This window comes from Trichoderma breve, chromosome 3 (genome assembly GCF_028502605.1).
Source record: "Trichoderma breve strain T069 chromosome 3, whole genome shotgun sequence".
NCBI classification, from domain to species: Eukaryota; Fungi; Ascomycota; class Sordariomycetes; order Hypocreales; family Hypocreaceae; genus Trichoderma; species Trichoderma breve.
This window is the reverse complement of record NC_079234.1, coordinates 5,623,865-5,637,688: the sequence shown is the minus strand read 5'-3', so window position 1 is coordinate 5,637,688 and position 13,824 is coordinate 5,623,865. Positions and strand designations below refer to the sequence as shown.

General features: G+C 52.9%; 6 protein-coding genes across 6 annotated transcripts; 2 read left to right on the top strand and 4 right to left on the bottom strand.

The window, feature by feature from the left end:
* Nucleotides 1-833: 833 nt before the first annotated feature.
* Nucleotides 834-1,709, top strand: T069G_06096 (ctr copper transporter family domain-containing protein; the record flags this gene model as incomplete). The annotated part of the gene is made up of 4 exons (XM_056173306.1): nt 834-920; nt 989-1,172; nt 1,439-1,526; nt 1,592-1,709. 4 exons carry the CDS (start codon nt 834-836, stop codon nt 1,707-1,709), a joined length of 477 nt encoding a protein of 158 aa, XP_056030164.1.
* Nucleotides 1,710-1,974: 265 nt separating this feature from the next.
* On the bottom strand, nt 1,975-3,266 carry T069G_06095 (NUDIX domain-containing protein; the record flags this gene model as incomplete). The annotated part of the gene is made up of 3 exons (XM_056173305.1): nt 1,975-2,648; nt 2,708-2,924; nt 3,036-3,266. 3 exons carry the CDS (start codon nt 3,264-3,266, stop codon nt 1,975-1,977), a joined length of 1,122 nt encoding a protein of 373 aa, XP_056030163.1.
* Nucleotides 3,267-3,752: 486 nt separating this feature from the next.
* On the bottom strand, nt 3,753-4,532 carry T069G_06094 (uncharacterized protein; the record flags this gene model as incomplete). The annotated part of the gene is made up of 1 exon (XM_056173304.1): nt 3,753-4,532. The coding sequence occupies one exon, from the start codon at nt 4,530-4,532 to the stop codon at nt 3,753-3,755; it is 780 nt and encodes a 259-aa protein (XP_056030162.1).
* Nucleotides 4,533-6,006: 1,474 nt separating this feature from the next.
* T069G_06093 (uncharacterized protein) lies at nt 6,007-7,371 on the bottom strand (the record flags this gene model as incomplete). The annotated part of the gene is made up of 1 exon (XM_056173303.1): nt 6,007-7,371. The coding sequence occupies one exon, from the start codon at nt 7,369-7,371 to the stop codon at nt 6,007-6,009; it is 1,365 nt and encodes a 454-aa protein (XP_056030161.1).
* Nucleotides 7,372-10,292: 2,921 nt separating this feature from the next.
* Nucleotides 10,293-11,591, bottom strand: T069G_06092 (EXS family domain-containing protein; the record flags this gene model as incomplete). The annotated part of the gene is made up of 2 exons (XM_056173302.1): nt 10,293-11,413; nt 11,501-11,591. 2 exons carry the CDS (start codon nt 11,589-11,591, stop codon nt 10,293-10,295), a joined length of 1,212 nt encoding a protein of 403 aa, XP_056030160.1.
* A 1,020-nt stretch (nt 11,592-12,611) lies between these two features.
* T069G_06091 (pex2 / pex12 amino terminal region domain-containing protein) lies at nt 12,612-13,748 on the top strand (the record flags this gene model as incomplete). The annotated part of the gene is made up of 1 exon (XM_056173301.1): nt 12,612-13,748. One exon carries the CDS (start codon nt 12,612-12,614, stop codon nt 13,746-13,748), a length of 1,137 nt encoding a protein of 378 aa, XP_056030159.1.
* Nucleotides 13,749-13,824: the final 76 nt, after the last annotated feature.

Here is a 13,824-nt window from a genome sequence, read left to right as displayed (position 1 = left end):
GTGGTGGAAAAGAACACGAAGATAAGGTATCGAGATGAGCTTGTATTGGATGGAAGTTTTGGTGGTGATTGGGATGGATGGCTTGTTTGCTATTGAATCCCTCTTGGCCATTCACTGTTTCAGCGCGGCCAGCCTGCACTGCACGAGGCCTGGCGTGTTGTCGAGATGCGATTGGCTGCCATTTTTGGATGCAATGCAGTTGCTGCTTCTATTGAAAAAGTGCTTCTCTTCATTCCATCTTCTTCCATTAACATTCAATTCCTTATATCCATCTATAACAGTATAACAGCCTAGGATCCATTGAAGTCGTTGGATCGTCATCTCCATACTGCTAGCCAGCCCCAAAAGCAGTGGAGTCCCCTATAAAACTCCACTGTAGCATGGCAAAGCTCCCTGTAGCGCCAGCCAGCGCGTCGAAACTCCGAGACAGGCACAGGCACAAGTGCCGCAACCAAGTACATAACCTGCTCACATGTACCTCTCCGTACCCCACCTTAGTCCCCGTTGAGATTCATCAGCCTGTTACAGCCCGTAATGGCCCATTGCACTACTGCGGATACAACTGAGTACCGGCACATCCCCCGCGGTACGCCCTTTGTTGATGGCGTGAGCTGCCCTGTGTGATGAATGGATGTTTCAGCTCCACCAAAAGCCACCACTCTGGCCGTTGCCTCGATAACAGCATCAGCTTTCAACCACCAACATCCAGCACTTTTTCTCCTTCTCACCTTCTTTCTCCCCTCTCTATATTTCTCTCTACCATTGTCTTTTACTTATACATATTCCTCTCAGTTTCATCGCCATCAACCAAATCGCAGCTATCATCATTCACAATGGATCACAGCCATCACATGCATTCCATGGAGGGCCACGAAGGCCACGGCGGCCACGGTGGCATGGACGACATGTGCAGCATGAGCGTGAGTATCGACAATCCCGTTTCTGCCTCTTCCTGCAGTCCAGCTCATCAGACTCACACCGACTCCAGATGCTCTTCACGTGGGATACGACCAATCTCTGCATCGTCTTCCGCCAGTGGCACATCCGCTCCAACACGTCTCTCGTCCTCTCCCTCATCGCCGTAGTCCTCATCGGCATTGGCTACGAGTTTCTGCGCTCAGTCTCTCGCCGCTACGAGGCGTCTTTGGCGGCGCGGCTGGAAACTGTACCTCGTGAGTAATGTCTCTATCTATTTGCTTTGATATCGCCTCCTGTCCCTACGAGGCCAAAAGCTGCATACAGAGCTGTAGCATCAGCGCACTCTTATACAAGCTTGATGCGGTATCAAACATATCACATCCCTCCTTATCACAATGGTCCATCCCCCTTTCAGAAACGAACATGCGCATGCTAAGATGCCGTTGAGACGCCACTGCGCATGCTTATCGCGATGATGATGATGAAAACGTTACTGAGATACCCGCCTTCCTCCGCTCAGGACAGAACCGCGAAAGCGTCAGCAAGCGAGGCCACGTCATCAAGGCTATTCTCTATGCCATTCAAAACTTTTACGCCTTTATGCTCATGTAGGTCCATCGATCCTCCTTCTCGCCGACGTCTTCAACCCTGACTCTTCTTCTAACGATTCAAGGCTCGTCTTCATGACATACAATGGCTGGGTCATGGTCGCTGTCTCGCTGGGTGCGTTCCTCGGCTACCTCTTGTTCGGCCACTCTACATCGGCCACAAAGGACAACGCTTGTCATTAGGCGGCGAAATTTGATACATACCGGCAAGCTTCGATTTAAAGCAGCTTGAATTTTGCATTGGAAAGCGACAATGGCGTGTTTTGCATGCAGCAATGGCAGCCTTTTGGTTGCGTAGAAACAGTTTCACTAAGCAGTTCTGTGAACCATTCAAGGTCAATTAAACATTCAGCGTCTAAAACTACTCCATATACAGGGGTAAAGAACATTAAAGCCGACTCTAGGTTCATACAGAGACCGTGCCTTGTCCTGTGTCGCGTGCATTTCATTACATCTTAGCTGGCTTGTCTTCTTCTTTCCTCGCAGGAGCGCCGTGATCATCCAGCGCGCCCTCCTCCTGGGCAATCTTGATGACTTCGTAATCACCAAAGTCAAGATTGTGCAACATTTCGGGGTCCTCGTTATACGCAATCCTTGCTGCGTCGACGAGTACTCTGCCAGTCAAGCCCCAGACCTTGAACCGTCCTTGATGGTCCTGGCTAACCTCTAGCTGGTCCGCCAGCTCTATCTGCGCCGCGCTTCCCCTTCTAGGCCTTGAGACTTTCTGGTTGTTCACTGGCACGTAAAAGTTGTGCACTCTCCACTGCACCCCCTTGTAGTTTGTCCACGCGCCTTCATACCAGTGTCCTGGCGGCAGCGTCTCGCCGTGTCGAGGTGGTAAATCCTTTTCCTTGAGGAAGTTGTAGAAAGGGGCACTGAACACAGCGGCGACCTCGCGAGCATCCAACCGAGGGATCATGGAGTCTTCAACGAGAGCTGGTGGTGAGTCGGGAGAAGTGCGATCGGCGTGGAGGAACGCAACGCAGGGAGTCACAACGAGGTGCGTCCGAGCCAACGACGGCGGGAGATTGCAGAGCTGCTCGATGCGAAATGGTTTGGGAATCCGTGAATCGTCCATGGGGAGGCCAATCTCTTCATATGCCTCTCGTCGCGCAATCTGGTCTGTTTTCTCAGGTCAGCCGATGCCCACTCTTGTCTCTATGCATGAGCATATATCATACATGGTGTTTCTTCTTTGCTATCTGCTTTCCCTCCTGGCAACGCGGCGTGACCCGAGAAGCTCCTCAGACTGGCCGCGCGCATGGTGATGACAACCCTCAGGTCGCCCCATCTATCCGCAAACAAGAGGACCAAGATGGCCGCTCGCTTGCGCGCAGGGAGCGCATCCCATAATGGGAACGGAGGAGGTTTGTACGCTCTAAATCGGTTGAGGGCGGCCTATTTGAATTCGGATTGAACATGTCAGCAAGCATTCACATGGTGGACGCAGACCGGACAGGACCGGACCGGGCCAAAGACGAAAGCGATATAACCAAAGCACAAACCGACCAGAGAAAAGGGATTCAGTGACGCCATTGTCGATGCATCATAGTATAGCGACGCGCCGCTGTAATCGTGCGCAACAGCAACGCCCAGCGCCTCGGCGATCTGGCTCTTGACCTGCGCAACCTCGGCCTCGGACAGAGCAGCGTCAGCGTCGGAGGCGTCGACTTCCGGCTCTGCGGCGGATCCGGCGATGCTGCTTTCTGAGTTGCGCTGCTGTTGTTCCTGAGCGGTCATTTTCCAGCGTCAGCAGCAACGCGATTCCCGAGTCGCAGTGCCAGCTTTTCTTCTTTGTCGTTTTTTTTACAAAGAAGTAGAAGCTGACGGGGTTTCGCTTTGCGTCGGAGGAAGTAGATGGTGAGGGAATCAAAGCAAAGGGCGGCCTATCGCATTCGCCATCTGGAACGCTTTGAGCGGGGGATCCGATGACACAAGCCGAGGAACGGGCCGACGGCCGGACGGGGCCAAGTTTTGATATGCCGGTGATTAGTCGCGTCTTACTCCGATCCGATTTGATTTACGGGACGGACTACAGGGAAGGCTTGAGATTCAATGAGATGGAAGAGATAAAGGTGTATTTTGCGCCTTATTATGATTAATATGCCTCATACGGAATGAAAACGACAAACACGACGGCACCGGCATTAAGCTACAGTTTATTGACTTGCGAACCCAATCAACAATTACCAACCACCGTTCTTACACAACCCGACTCGATCCCCCTTACAAGAAAGCAGCAACACCGGCAGCCAGCAAGCTAAACAGCTCGAGCGGCTTCACACCGGAACCGCCAGATATGACGGGGGTTAGCGTACTCGTAGGGTGAACAGGAGGCGCAGTCCCGTTGTGAGGAGGCTTGTGATCGTGCTCCTCATCACACTTCTTAATGGTCTGCTCTCCCTCAGCGGTAAACGGGTTGAAGCCGAGGCACCCTGCGTACTCGGACGCGCATTCTGCCTGGTTGGCATCAGGCTTGCCTCTGCACTTGTCGCGCTCTTCGCCACACTCCTTGATGTGACGGCAGTCTGGCTTAGGAGGAGGAGTAGGAGTGGGAGTAGGAGTGGTGATGGGCTTGCTGCACTTCTTCTCAATCTTCTCCTCCTCCTGGTCGTGCTGGCCGTCAAACGGATTGTAGCCCAAACAACCGGCATACTGAGAAGCACAGTACGACATGTTTGCTCCAGGAGCGCTACGGCACATGTTGTACTCGTCGTAGCACTTGCACTCATCCTCCGGCGTCTTTGTCTTCGTGGGAGCAGCCGTCGTCGCCGTCGCCGTCTTGGAGCACGCGGTGGGATTGACAAAGCTGCCTTCATACGGGTTGTAGCCCAGGCAGGCGGCGTACTCGGAGGCGCATTCGGCCCTGTTGGCGTCGGGCTTGACGAGGCATGCGTCGTGAGCGGTGGTGCACTTGACGGCGCATTCCTCGGGGGTGCCGTCGCTGCCGGTGTAGTCGGCGAGGGCCGAGGCGATGAAGGCGGTGATGATGATGGCGGAACGCATTTTGATGAGAGTTGTGGTTTTACTTCTTTGGTGGTGATTTACTCAAGTATAAGGGAGATATTCAGAGCGAGCGGATGAGTGGGTTCAACGAGTGTAGGACGCTGAATAGCATGATTTTCCAAGAGAAATCTTTGCCGAACAATCACAATTCTTATATACCGCTGAAGGCCCAAGGGAGAACGAGAACAGCCATTGAACAACAGAAGCTGGTTGGTAGGGCCAGCATTCCAACGGATGAGGCGAATATGATCGGCCTTGCTTCTGAGACAAAACACACGAAACTTGGTCACCCCGTTACCCGGGAGAATGGGAATGGAGAGTTACTCTTACAAACTTATCGGTCGATCGGCCGATGATGGGAAGAAGCCGCATGTTTTATTGATGTTGAGATTCCCAAATTGAAGAGCTGTCATTTCATGATCACCAGAAGAAAAAAAAAACCACATTGTTTACAGTCAGTAGTCTATTATGCTACAAGACCATTGTTTTGTATTCCAGTTCAAATAGAAGCCGTTCAGTAACGGCGGCAACAAGCAAAATAGTCTATCGGGCGATCGACCGTAAAACATACCAACCCTTTCCTTTCCAACATTCCTCCTCCCCTTCCCCCACAGCCTCATCAACCAACATACCTATTCCAAGTCCCCGTGCCGTCTTCACCCATTCCGAAAGTAAACATCAAGGACGATGCTATAATAAGAAAAAAGTATTTGGCCAAAAAAGGCAGTCCCCGGCACGCCCTAGTTCTCACAGCATCTTCAACCTTATCAAGTTATATTGTCCTGCCAAAAAACCAACGTTACTTCGTCATCACCAATCATTCCAATCGCATCAGGGCACGGGCCCAAATCCCATGCATTGCATCTACTTTGCGCCCGTCGTCCTGCAAGCCGGTGGAGTGTTCTTATATATATATATCCTTTTCGGCCCGTCGCGGGATCTAAACACTTCCCAAGCTTCTTTTTCAAGATCTTAGGCCTCGTTAGCGTCGGCAGATGAGGAAACTGGCTGATGAAATCTGACATCGATTCACAGGAACACTCATAGTCACAGATACGAAAATATCACCTAGACTGGATGGATATGTGCTTTCAGTTTCCGTCAATTTTTTATGCTCCCAATATTATAGTCGTTGTTTAATCCAATATCCCTTCTATCAACGACTTTTTTTTATATGTAAAGAATTCAAGGAAATGTGGTATATAGTCGTATACAGACAAAGGCAATTTGCCAACCAAACAGGGGATATCCATGTGCAAGCCCATTACTCCTTATAAATGCACTAACAGGAAAGAAAACACAAAACAAAGAAACCGGGGAGGGAAAAAACGACAGTCCAGATAACGTCCACCATGCTTGTACATAGATTCGTGCCCATTGTTGATCATGTCTTCGTTTCGTGAATAAGACTGGGGAAAAAGATAAAGAAAAGGGGGGGAATTCAAGTTGGGGTTTTTTCTCTCTCACACTTGCTTTACGCAAAAACATTCTCGCTCACGACGCCAGCTTGCTGCTGGTCCCTCCGTCTTCTACCGACGGTCAGCAGCCGGTTCATTGAGTCTCCTGTTTTCGCCCATCCTCGCGACAAGCTCGACTCGTCGTCTCGGCGCACCATGGCCGGCGAGTCTCTGCCTCGTTCTTCCTTGTGTGAAGAACGGTTGCGCCATCGGCTCCTGCTGTTTGGTCGCGAGTCGCTATCCGAGTCGCTCTCATCAAAGGCACTCTTGGGAACTGAAGGTTCCTCGGGCTCAGCGGGCTCAGCAGGTGGAAGAGCAGGAACAGGAGGTATCTCGACTGAACCGCTGCTGCCGACTCTTCTGGAGTGCGAGTGCGGATCAGCAGTATTTGGTCGAATTGAAGTGGTTGCTTTCCTTCGGAGGCGAGAGAAATGAGAGCCTGATTTGAAGCTCAAGATGGAGGACCGCCTCCCCATGTTTTCCGCAGCATTGACCTCATCGAGGCTAGTCTTTGGCACCGCGGAGGAGGCCAGCTCGACAGCAAACTTGTGATACTCGCCAGCTGTCAAGTCTTCGTCACTCTCATCACCTAGCTCTTCCTCCTCGTTCGACGGCACAAAGCTATCTTCCTGCGCCGCAAGGTGGCCTAAGCCATCCTGGTCAAAGATCCGGGCACTTCGGCGGCGACGAACAGAATTCTTGGAGCCCAGAGGGAATGCAGACGTAGAGTGCGGCGATCCTGGCCCCCAAGAGCTTTTCTTGCTCGACAAGCTAGCCATACCATCGTCGTCTTCCAAAACAGGGATTAGCCCTTCCTCTGGAAGCTGCAAAAGAGCAGCCGGGTTCGGGGCAGATGGGTCCTCAAAGCTTCGGCTGCTTCGAGTCACAGCCTCCTTCTCGGCCTCATGGGAAGTGATGCCGGCGAGATTCGTAACGTCGACGTCGAGCCCCATGAGCTGCAGCACCTTCTTTGACTTCCGGTGCCTAAGGCTGGCCACAGGGCTAGGGAGGCTCGACTGGCGAGGCAGATGGGCGTTCTTGACGGGGGTGCTCGGGGCTTGGCGGGGCGAGGGCGCGGGCGAGGGCGAGGCGATTCGACTTTCAGCTCCAGCTTCAATTTGCGGCGCATTCTTCGGTCCCGGCCCCACTGGCAGGGCGGCTGGCTTGCTCCTCTTCTTGTTGATCTTGAGAGGCGGCGGAACAACAGCCGAGCTGTTCTTCATGGGAGGCAGAGGCGGGAGAGGCCTCTTCACATAGGCGTCGGCATCGTGTGGTTGCAGTGCCAGAGGCGTCACAGGCCGACTCATCAAGACAGGCAAATCCCAGGAACCCAGCGTCGAGGGACTCAGTGGTGGATCGGAGTTGGACCTTAGGTGGAGCATCTTCCGGCAGTGAATTATACCCAAGGACCAACAAACTACTAGTAGTAAGAGCTAGATGAGGAAGTGGGAAGAAGTGGTATGTAATTCAGCTCGAGCCCAAGACTGGCCTGCTTGAGATTTGTTAATGAGGGAGAAAGGGCAGAAAAGCAGAACGGCGGGCACACACCTGGTATAAATTAGATAGACAGGCAGAACCCAAGGCAAGCAATGTCAAGGCAGGGTCAGGCAATCCCAATGGTACCCACGTGGAAATGGGTGCACCGGCCTCTGGGGTATAAAATTGACAGTGACAGCGATGGAGCAGGAAAACCACACCACGGAGTCTGTGCTTGGAACCACCCCCACAAGGCCACCCCCTTCGATTGCTAAGCTGTGAGAGACAAGAACGCACAGATAGTATAAGTGATTGATGCGAATTGGTCCTATGGACATGCATACAGAGCGTGAATGTGAAAGAGGGGAGAGAGGAGAAACAGAGGGAGAGAGACGCGGAAACAGATGGGCGTATGCATGTAAGTGCGTATGTAAGTATGTATGGGCGTCGGGTGCAACAACGCGGACGTGTGCTTGTGATGCACAAAGTCGTACAAAGATGCGAGAACGAACTCGATATACATATACTTTCGCGCCTTTGTATTCCGGAAGGTCATACACAAAGGACGAGTACAAAAGTATATGCAACGTATACTCATACAAACCCCAAGGGGGCGTGGGTGCAGGGCGTGGATAAACGAACAAACAGTAAGATCATCAGCAACCTCATCCGGCATGGCCGATCATCAGTGCCGAGTGGAGGAACGATTGCCCGCACCTATGCAACAGATTGGCAGGACAAACGAACCGTCGACATAAAGGGAATGTACTGAACGAGTAAGACTGCTGTCAATCGTCCGAAGGAATATGAACAAGGCCGGAGAAGAAGAAGAAACCGTTTGCATCAGGGCCGTTCAAACGACAAAGGCCAGAAGAACGACGACGGCGCAGGAATGAACGCAAAGAGGAACAGAAATCGTCATGACAACGACATATACGCGGCCCGTGACCCGCCCGAGAGGAGCCTTCATCCTTTGCCAAGCTTGCACAACCTTCTGGGGGAATGCAGCTCAGATGCTTGTAAGGCTGCCTGGCCATGGGCTTCATCGTCGGGTTCTCGGTGTGTCATCCTATATGGCCCGTGTAACATCTTCAAGCCGCTTTGTCTCTTCCTTCTCCAGCCTTTTGTCCTATCAGCACAGACGAAACATGCAGGCCGGCAGAGAAACGGGCGTGTGATGGGTTCCCATCATTCCAGTCTGACATGCCCATCGATGCTTTCTTCCCTTCATCCTTCATCCTCCCTGCTTCTGAAGCTTTCGCCTCGGTCGACGGCCCAGCGTCCCGTGCCTCGTACTAGCAGTACCCGTATCCATATCCAGGGCTCCCATACGAGTAAACCTGGACGAGTATTTTCCCCCCGTTTATGCAGCATGGTGGTAATCCTTGAGTCTTCCCAGCATACGAGTGCTGCAGCTCGTCGGCCTGGAACGCAATTTCGCTTTTGCATCTCCAAGGCCCCTTGTCCGGGACATGCAATCCATTCACCCTCACCCTCGCCGTCGCACCGCCCCGACGGACCTATATTGTTCTCCGTACGGAGCAGCACGGAGTACATGCATGCATGCAAGCTGGCCATCACAGTACCGGTCTTTCGCGATTCCATGCAAACTCTTCGTCTGCCCATGTCTTGCTGCAACGTTCTGTCGCACTGCCAACTTCTGTCAGTTGACTAGCTCAACCCAATGCACCGGAATGGAGCACAGCAGACGTGCCAATGCTGACGCTCTCGTCTAAACTGGCCATTGCCTGCAGGGCACTGACCTGGGAGCCCCTCTAACGGGGACTCGGTAGCAAGGCATGGGCTCCTAGTCCTGTCCGGTTCGGGGAGGTCTCTTTTCCAACCCCCAACGCCTGACTCTTTGTGTCTTTCATTTTGCATGGCGAGGCCCCCATGTCGCTTCTAAAACATGCCCTCCTCTCCCCCGAGTGACGTCTCATCATGCGAAGCAGACTTGAGACGCAATGCACGTGGCGCAGGTGCAGAACGCAGAAACTTGTTGCATGGGCATGTTGATTTCCAAGTCGCGTGGCCCCCTGAGCAATTGAACTCATCCCTGCGAGCGGAGTCCGTGGAGAGCAAAAGGCGTGCTCCGTACCTGTAACCTGTAGGCCAAGCAATTTTTCTTGATCCGTAATATCTGCTGGATCATCACTTTTTCATGCTCACAACTGATTGACGGAGTTTAGGACTCAATGCAACCAGCGGCGGACTTCCTCGGCTCATTTCGTTTGCCTGTGTAATCAGAATGATTATCCTCCGCGTGGGGGCTGTCCACTGCCTGTCAAAATATTCGCCTGCACAGTAATAGAGCCTCGCCTTGCTGATGAATGTCTTTAATTTGCGTTGTCAAATAGCCGTCGATGCCGGTGATAATCGCCCGCGCGCCAACTGACTGGTCGGAGAAAAAGACCCATGATCGTCTAGCCGACCTCTCTGGTTCCTCCAATCAGCCATAAGCATATCGTTCGCTTTCATCCCTATGGTGGTACGACGGCCGGCATTTGTCTAGCCCTGCATCTGTATTCATACGCCTGCCAAGCTCCTAACCTCCCGCCCCCAATTTCTTTTGACCCCTTGTCCCAAGTATGAAATAGTACAGGCAATGTGTATGCAAAGTGCTAGGCAATACCGAATGGTCCGTAAATGTCTATATAAATAGAAAAGACAAAAAAAAAAAAAAAAGATTACCAAAATGTATCGAGCCAAAGTACGCCAACTGCCATATACAGAACATGATGTCTCCTAAAAATAGTCCCTTCTTTTTTTCTCTCTTTCGCCAAAAGTGAACATGACAAACCTCAAATGTTTATACTGCAATCGTTGCTTAGTCGTCATCGTCTTTCCCCTGATAATCGCCCAACAGAATATCGTCAATGCCGAGGCCCGTAGAGGAATTCCTAATCCACTCCGTCTCAACGCGGAAGAAGATCCACATCCACCGCCGGAACACCTCGAGTAGCTCAATTAAAAAGATTCCGCTCTCATAGTCACTAAATTTGTCCAGATGAGGGCTCAGCTTCATCGACCACGAGCAGCGCAGCATTAAATCCAGGCCAATGACAAAGTAGTACAGGCCAGCTGAGCGGAAGACGAGTCGATCACGCAGCCCCCACGGGTGGTGCACTGATGCTCGCTCTCGCGACGAGAAGAGTGTCAGATCCCAATCTTTGGCAACATCCCAGTAGAATGAGTAGAGCGAGTTGACCAAAACGGCGACCAGCCAAGCTCGGTGCAGCGCGACCATGTCGCTCTCTGGCCCGGCCCCCCTTTGCATGGCGCTTGTGATGATGACGGGGAATGCGGTAGAGTACTTGAGAGCGTTGGCCAGGTGTTGGCCACCCCAGCCCGAAGACTCCTTGTACGGGGCCCGGCGAACTCTCAGGTACTCGATGAGGCACTGCCGGAAACGGATGATGCTTGGCACAGCCATGAGCAGCGGAACAAAGACCGTCCCCCCGCAGCTCCTGTTGGGGTGGTCTGTCGAGGAGCCTCCAGCGCTGAAGAACATGCACAGCGTGACGAAAACGTCTCCAAACACCTTGGCATAGGATGTCAAGACATCAGCCAGCAAGATGTCTCCAAACTTGCCATCCTGCGCCTCTGCAATGCCGCCTATGCTCACCCGCCGCAGCGTCGCAAGGAAGCGTCTTCGGCCACCGGTAGGCAGATTTCGCAAAGGAACGAAGAAGATGGCCACCAGCGCGACCAGGTACGTCATTGGCATCCAGTCGTAGTCAATGACCCGGGCTGGCACGTGCCAAGTGCACAGCCAGAACAGCGTAATGGACAGCGAGAACAGCGCCGTCAAGACTATTGCGAGTCGGTATGTAGACAGATGATGTGATATGTGCTGCGGCGAGCTTCGTCCAGGGTATCGGATCAAGGCGGGAACGTCGATTCGGAAGCCATGCAGCCAATGGAGGTTGAGGCCCCATCCCCAAACAGCTGTTCAGCATGCTGTCAGCATTATCAATGCCCTCGTAGAAACATGTTTCCCAAGGGAAACCTCAAGGGGGTGCAAACGGGACTAACCTAGAGTAACGATAAAGCCGACTCGGTACGGCAGAGGAAACACCAGGCTGAAGCCATCGAGCTGAGGCTCTACGGCCGGATCGCCATCCATGATGGAAACGTGTTGTCAACCCAATTGCACCCGCTAATAAGCATGAAGGGGATAGACATGGAGCGGGTGCTTCTGCGATTGATCCCGATAGGAGGGCGAACGAATGGCTGCGCTCTTGTTGCGCACGCTTTGTGTGTTGGTCAGGGTGAATGTCTGGGCAGTTCGATGAAGACGGGAGAAGTGATTTGATGTCTGAGGCGACAAAGGACCAAGCTGTCCCTTGCATTTTTTGGCGCCAAAATTAAAGGGTAGGTGCGGAAAAAGGTCCCTGCCGCAGCGCAATCTAGCAGCAATACGTCACTGCTAGTTTCTTAGCGGTAACTGTAACCGTAACTGAACAATGCCGAGATTCTGCTAGCCCAAACAAAATAACAAGCATAATCAAACTGATCTTCTGACGTATCTGATCAAAGGATTGGGGTTATCTAGATTTCGATACTGATGCCTAATGACCTTGCTTAGCAGCTAAAGATTGATCAAACCACTAATATGAGCCTTTCAGCATCGTCTTTCAACAAGTCTCCAGAAGTAGTCATCTCCAAACAGAGCATTTGCCCCGTAGATGAACCATTTGTTTTCAATGTCAAATTTTTGAGAATAGCATTCACTACAGTCAAATATATGTCTATCCATACTCACATGAAAGTAATGGCCTTAATCAATCTACTCTAGCACGAATCGCAATCTTGTTGCATCTGTATGTCACCACATGGCTTCGGGCAATCTTCCCTAGCCTAGCCGATTTTAACGGTAGCGGCACATGGGGCTCTCGTCAACTGTCCCGAGGTCCAGCGTGTAGCGCTACAGTACAGCCGAAAGCTGCAATGGACCCAAAACTTTCAGCTTCCAAATCAACATCAACTTCCTCCCAAACGTCTCGCCATCCAAAACACCACTCCTCTAGCACAATCCATTTCAACACACACACATTGCGACTTTCTTTAAATTGCACATAGCGAGCGTATTGCGTCGAAGAAAAGAGCGAGAGGGGATAAAAAAGGAGAACACAGATACCCAACCATGGCCGCCACAACAGCACCATCGCCATCAACACCATCATCACAACCCTCATCCTCCACAACGCCCTACCCCTTCGCCGCAGCCCCCGACATCGTCCGCTCCCACCAAAAGGACGCCTACTTCACCGGCCAGCTCTCAAACTCCTTCACCGACCTCTACCGCCGCCTCTTCGGCGCCCGCTCCGCCCACTCCCTCGCCCCCGAACTACGCACCGCCGCCTCCCTCCTCTACTTCGGCCTCACCACCCTCCCCGGCAACCGCACCCTCGGCGAAGAATACTGCGACCTCGTCCAAGTCGACGCCAGCGCCGGCCTCTCCTTACCGGCTCTCCCCTCGCGCGCAGCCTACATCGTCGGCACGATCCTCCTCCCCTACCTCGCCAGCCGCATCCTGCCCGGCCTCCGCGCCCGCTTACGAGCCTTTCTCGACCGCCGCCTCGCTACCTTAAAGCAGCAGGGCAAGACGAAGACGCGCCAGGCTCGCTTCCTAGACTACATCTCCACGCATCTGTCGTCGGTCACGTCCGCCGCGCCGCTGCAGGCCGTCGTCCTCGCCCTCTTCTACTTCAACGGCACCTACTACGAGCTCTCCAAGCGCCTCCTCTCCCTGCGCTACGTATTCACCCGCACCGTCCCCGACACCCCCGACCGCGGCGGCTACGAGCTCCTCGGCGTCCTGCTCGCCATCCAGATGGGCGTCCAGGCCTTCCTCCACGTCCGCGAAACCTTCTCCTCCGTCGCTTCATCCCAGCGCGAGAGGGCCGCCTTCCACTCGGGCGAGCTCGACGTCTCGCTCAGCCACAACAACACCTATACCGCATCCAACAACGAGCTTTTACTCAGCGGAACCAACGGGGCCCCAGCCAGCAAGGTGGACATCGCTACGACAACGCACACGCCCATGAGCGGCATCCCAAGATTCCATCTCGAAAACGAATCCACTATGGGATATATCAAAGGAAGCCAACAGCGCAAATGCACGCTGTGTCTCGAGGAGATGAAGGATCCCGCCGCCACCCAATGCGGGCACGTCTTCTGCTGGGAATGCATCGGCGACTGGGTTAGAGAAAAGCCCGAGTGTCCTTTGTGCAGAAGAGAGGCCATGGTACAACACATCCTCCCCTTACGCGTCATGTAACGAAACTCTTTTTTTTTTTTGAAATAAAATTCAGATGTTCTTGGATAGCTAGGGTGTAATACTCCATACATGTAGT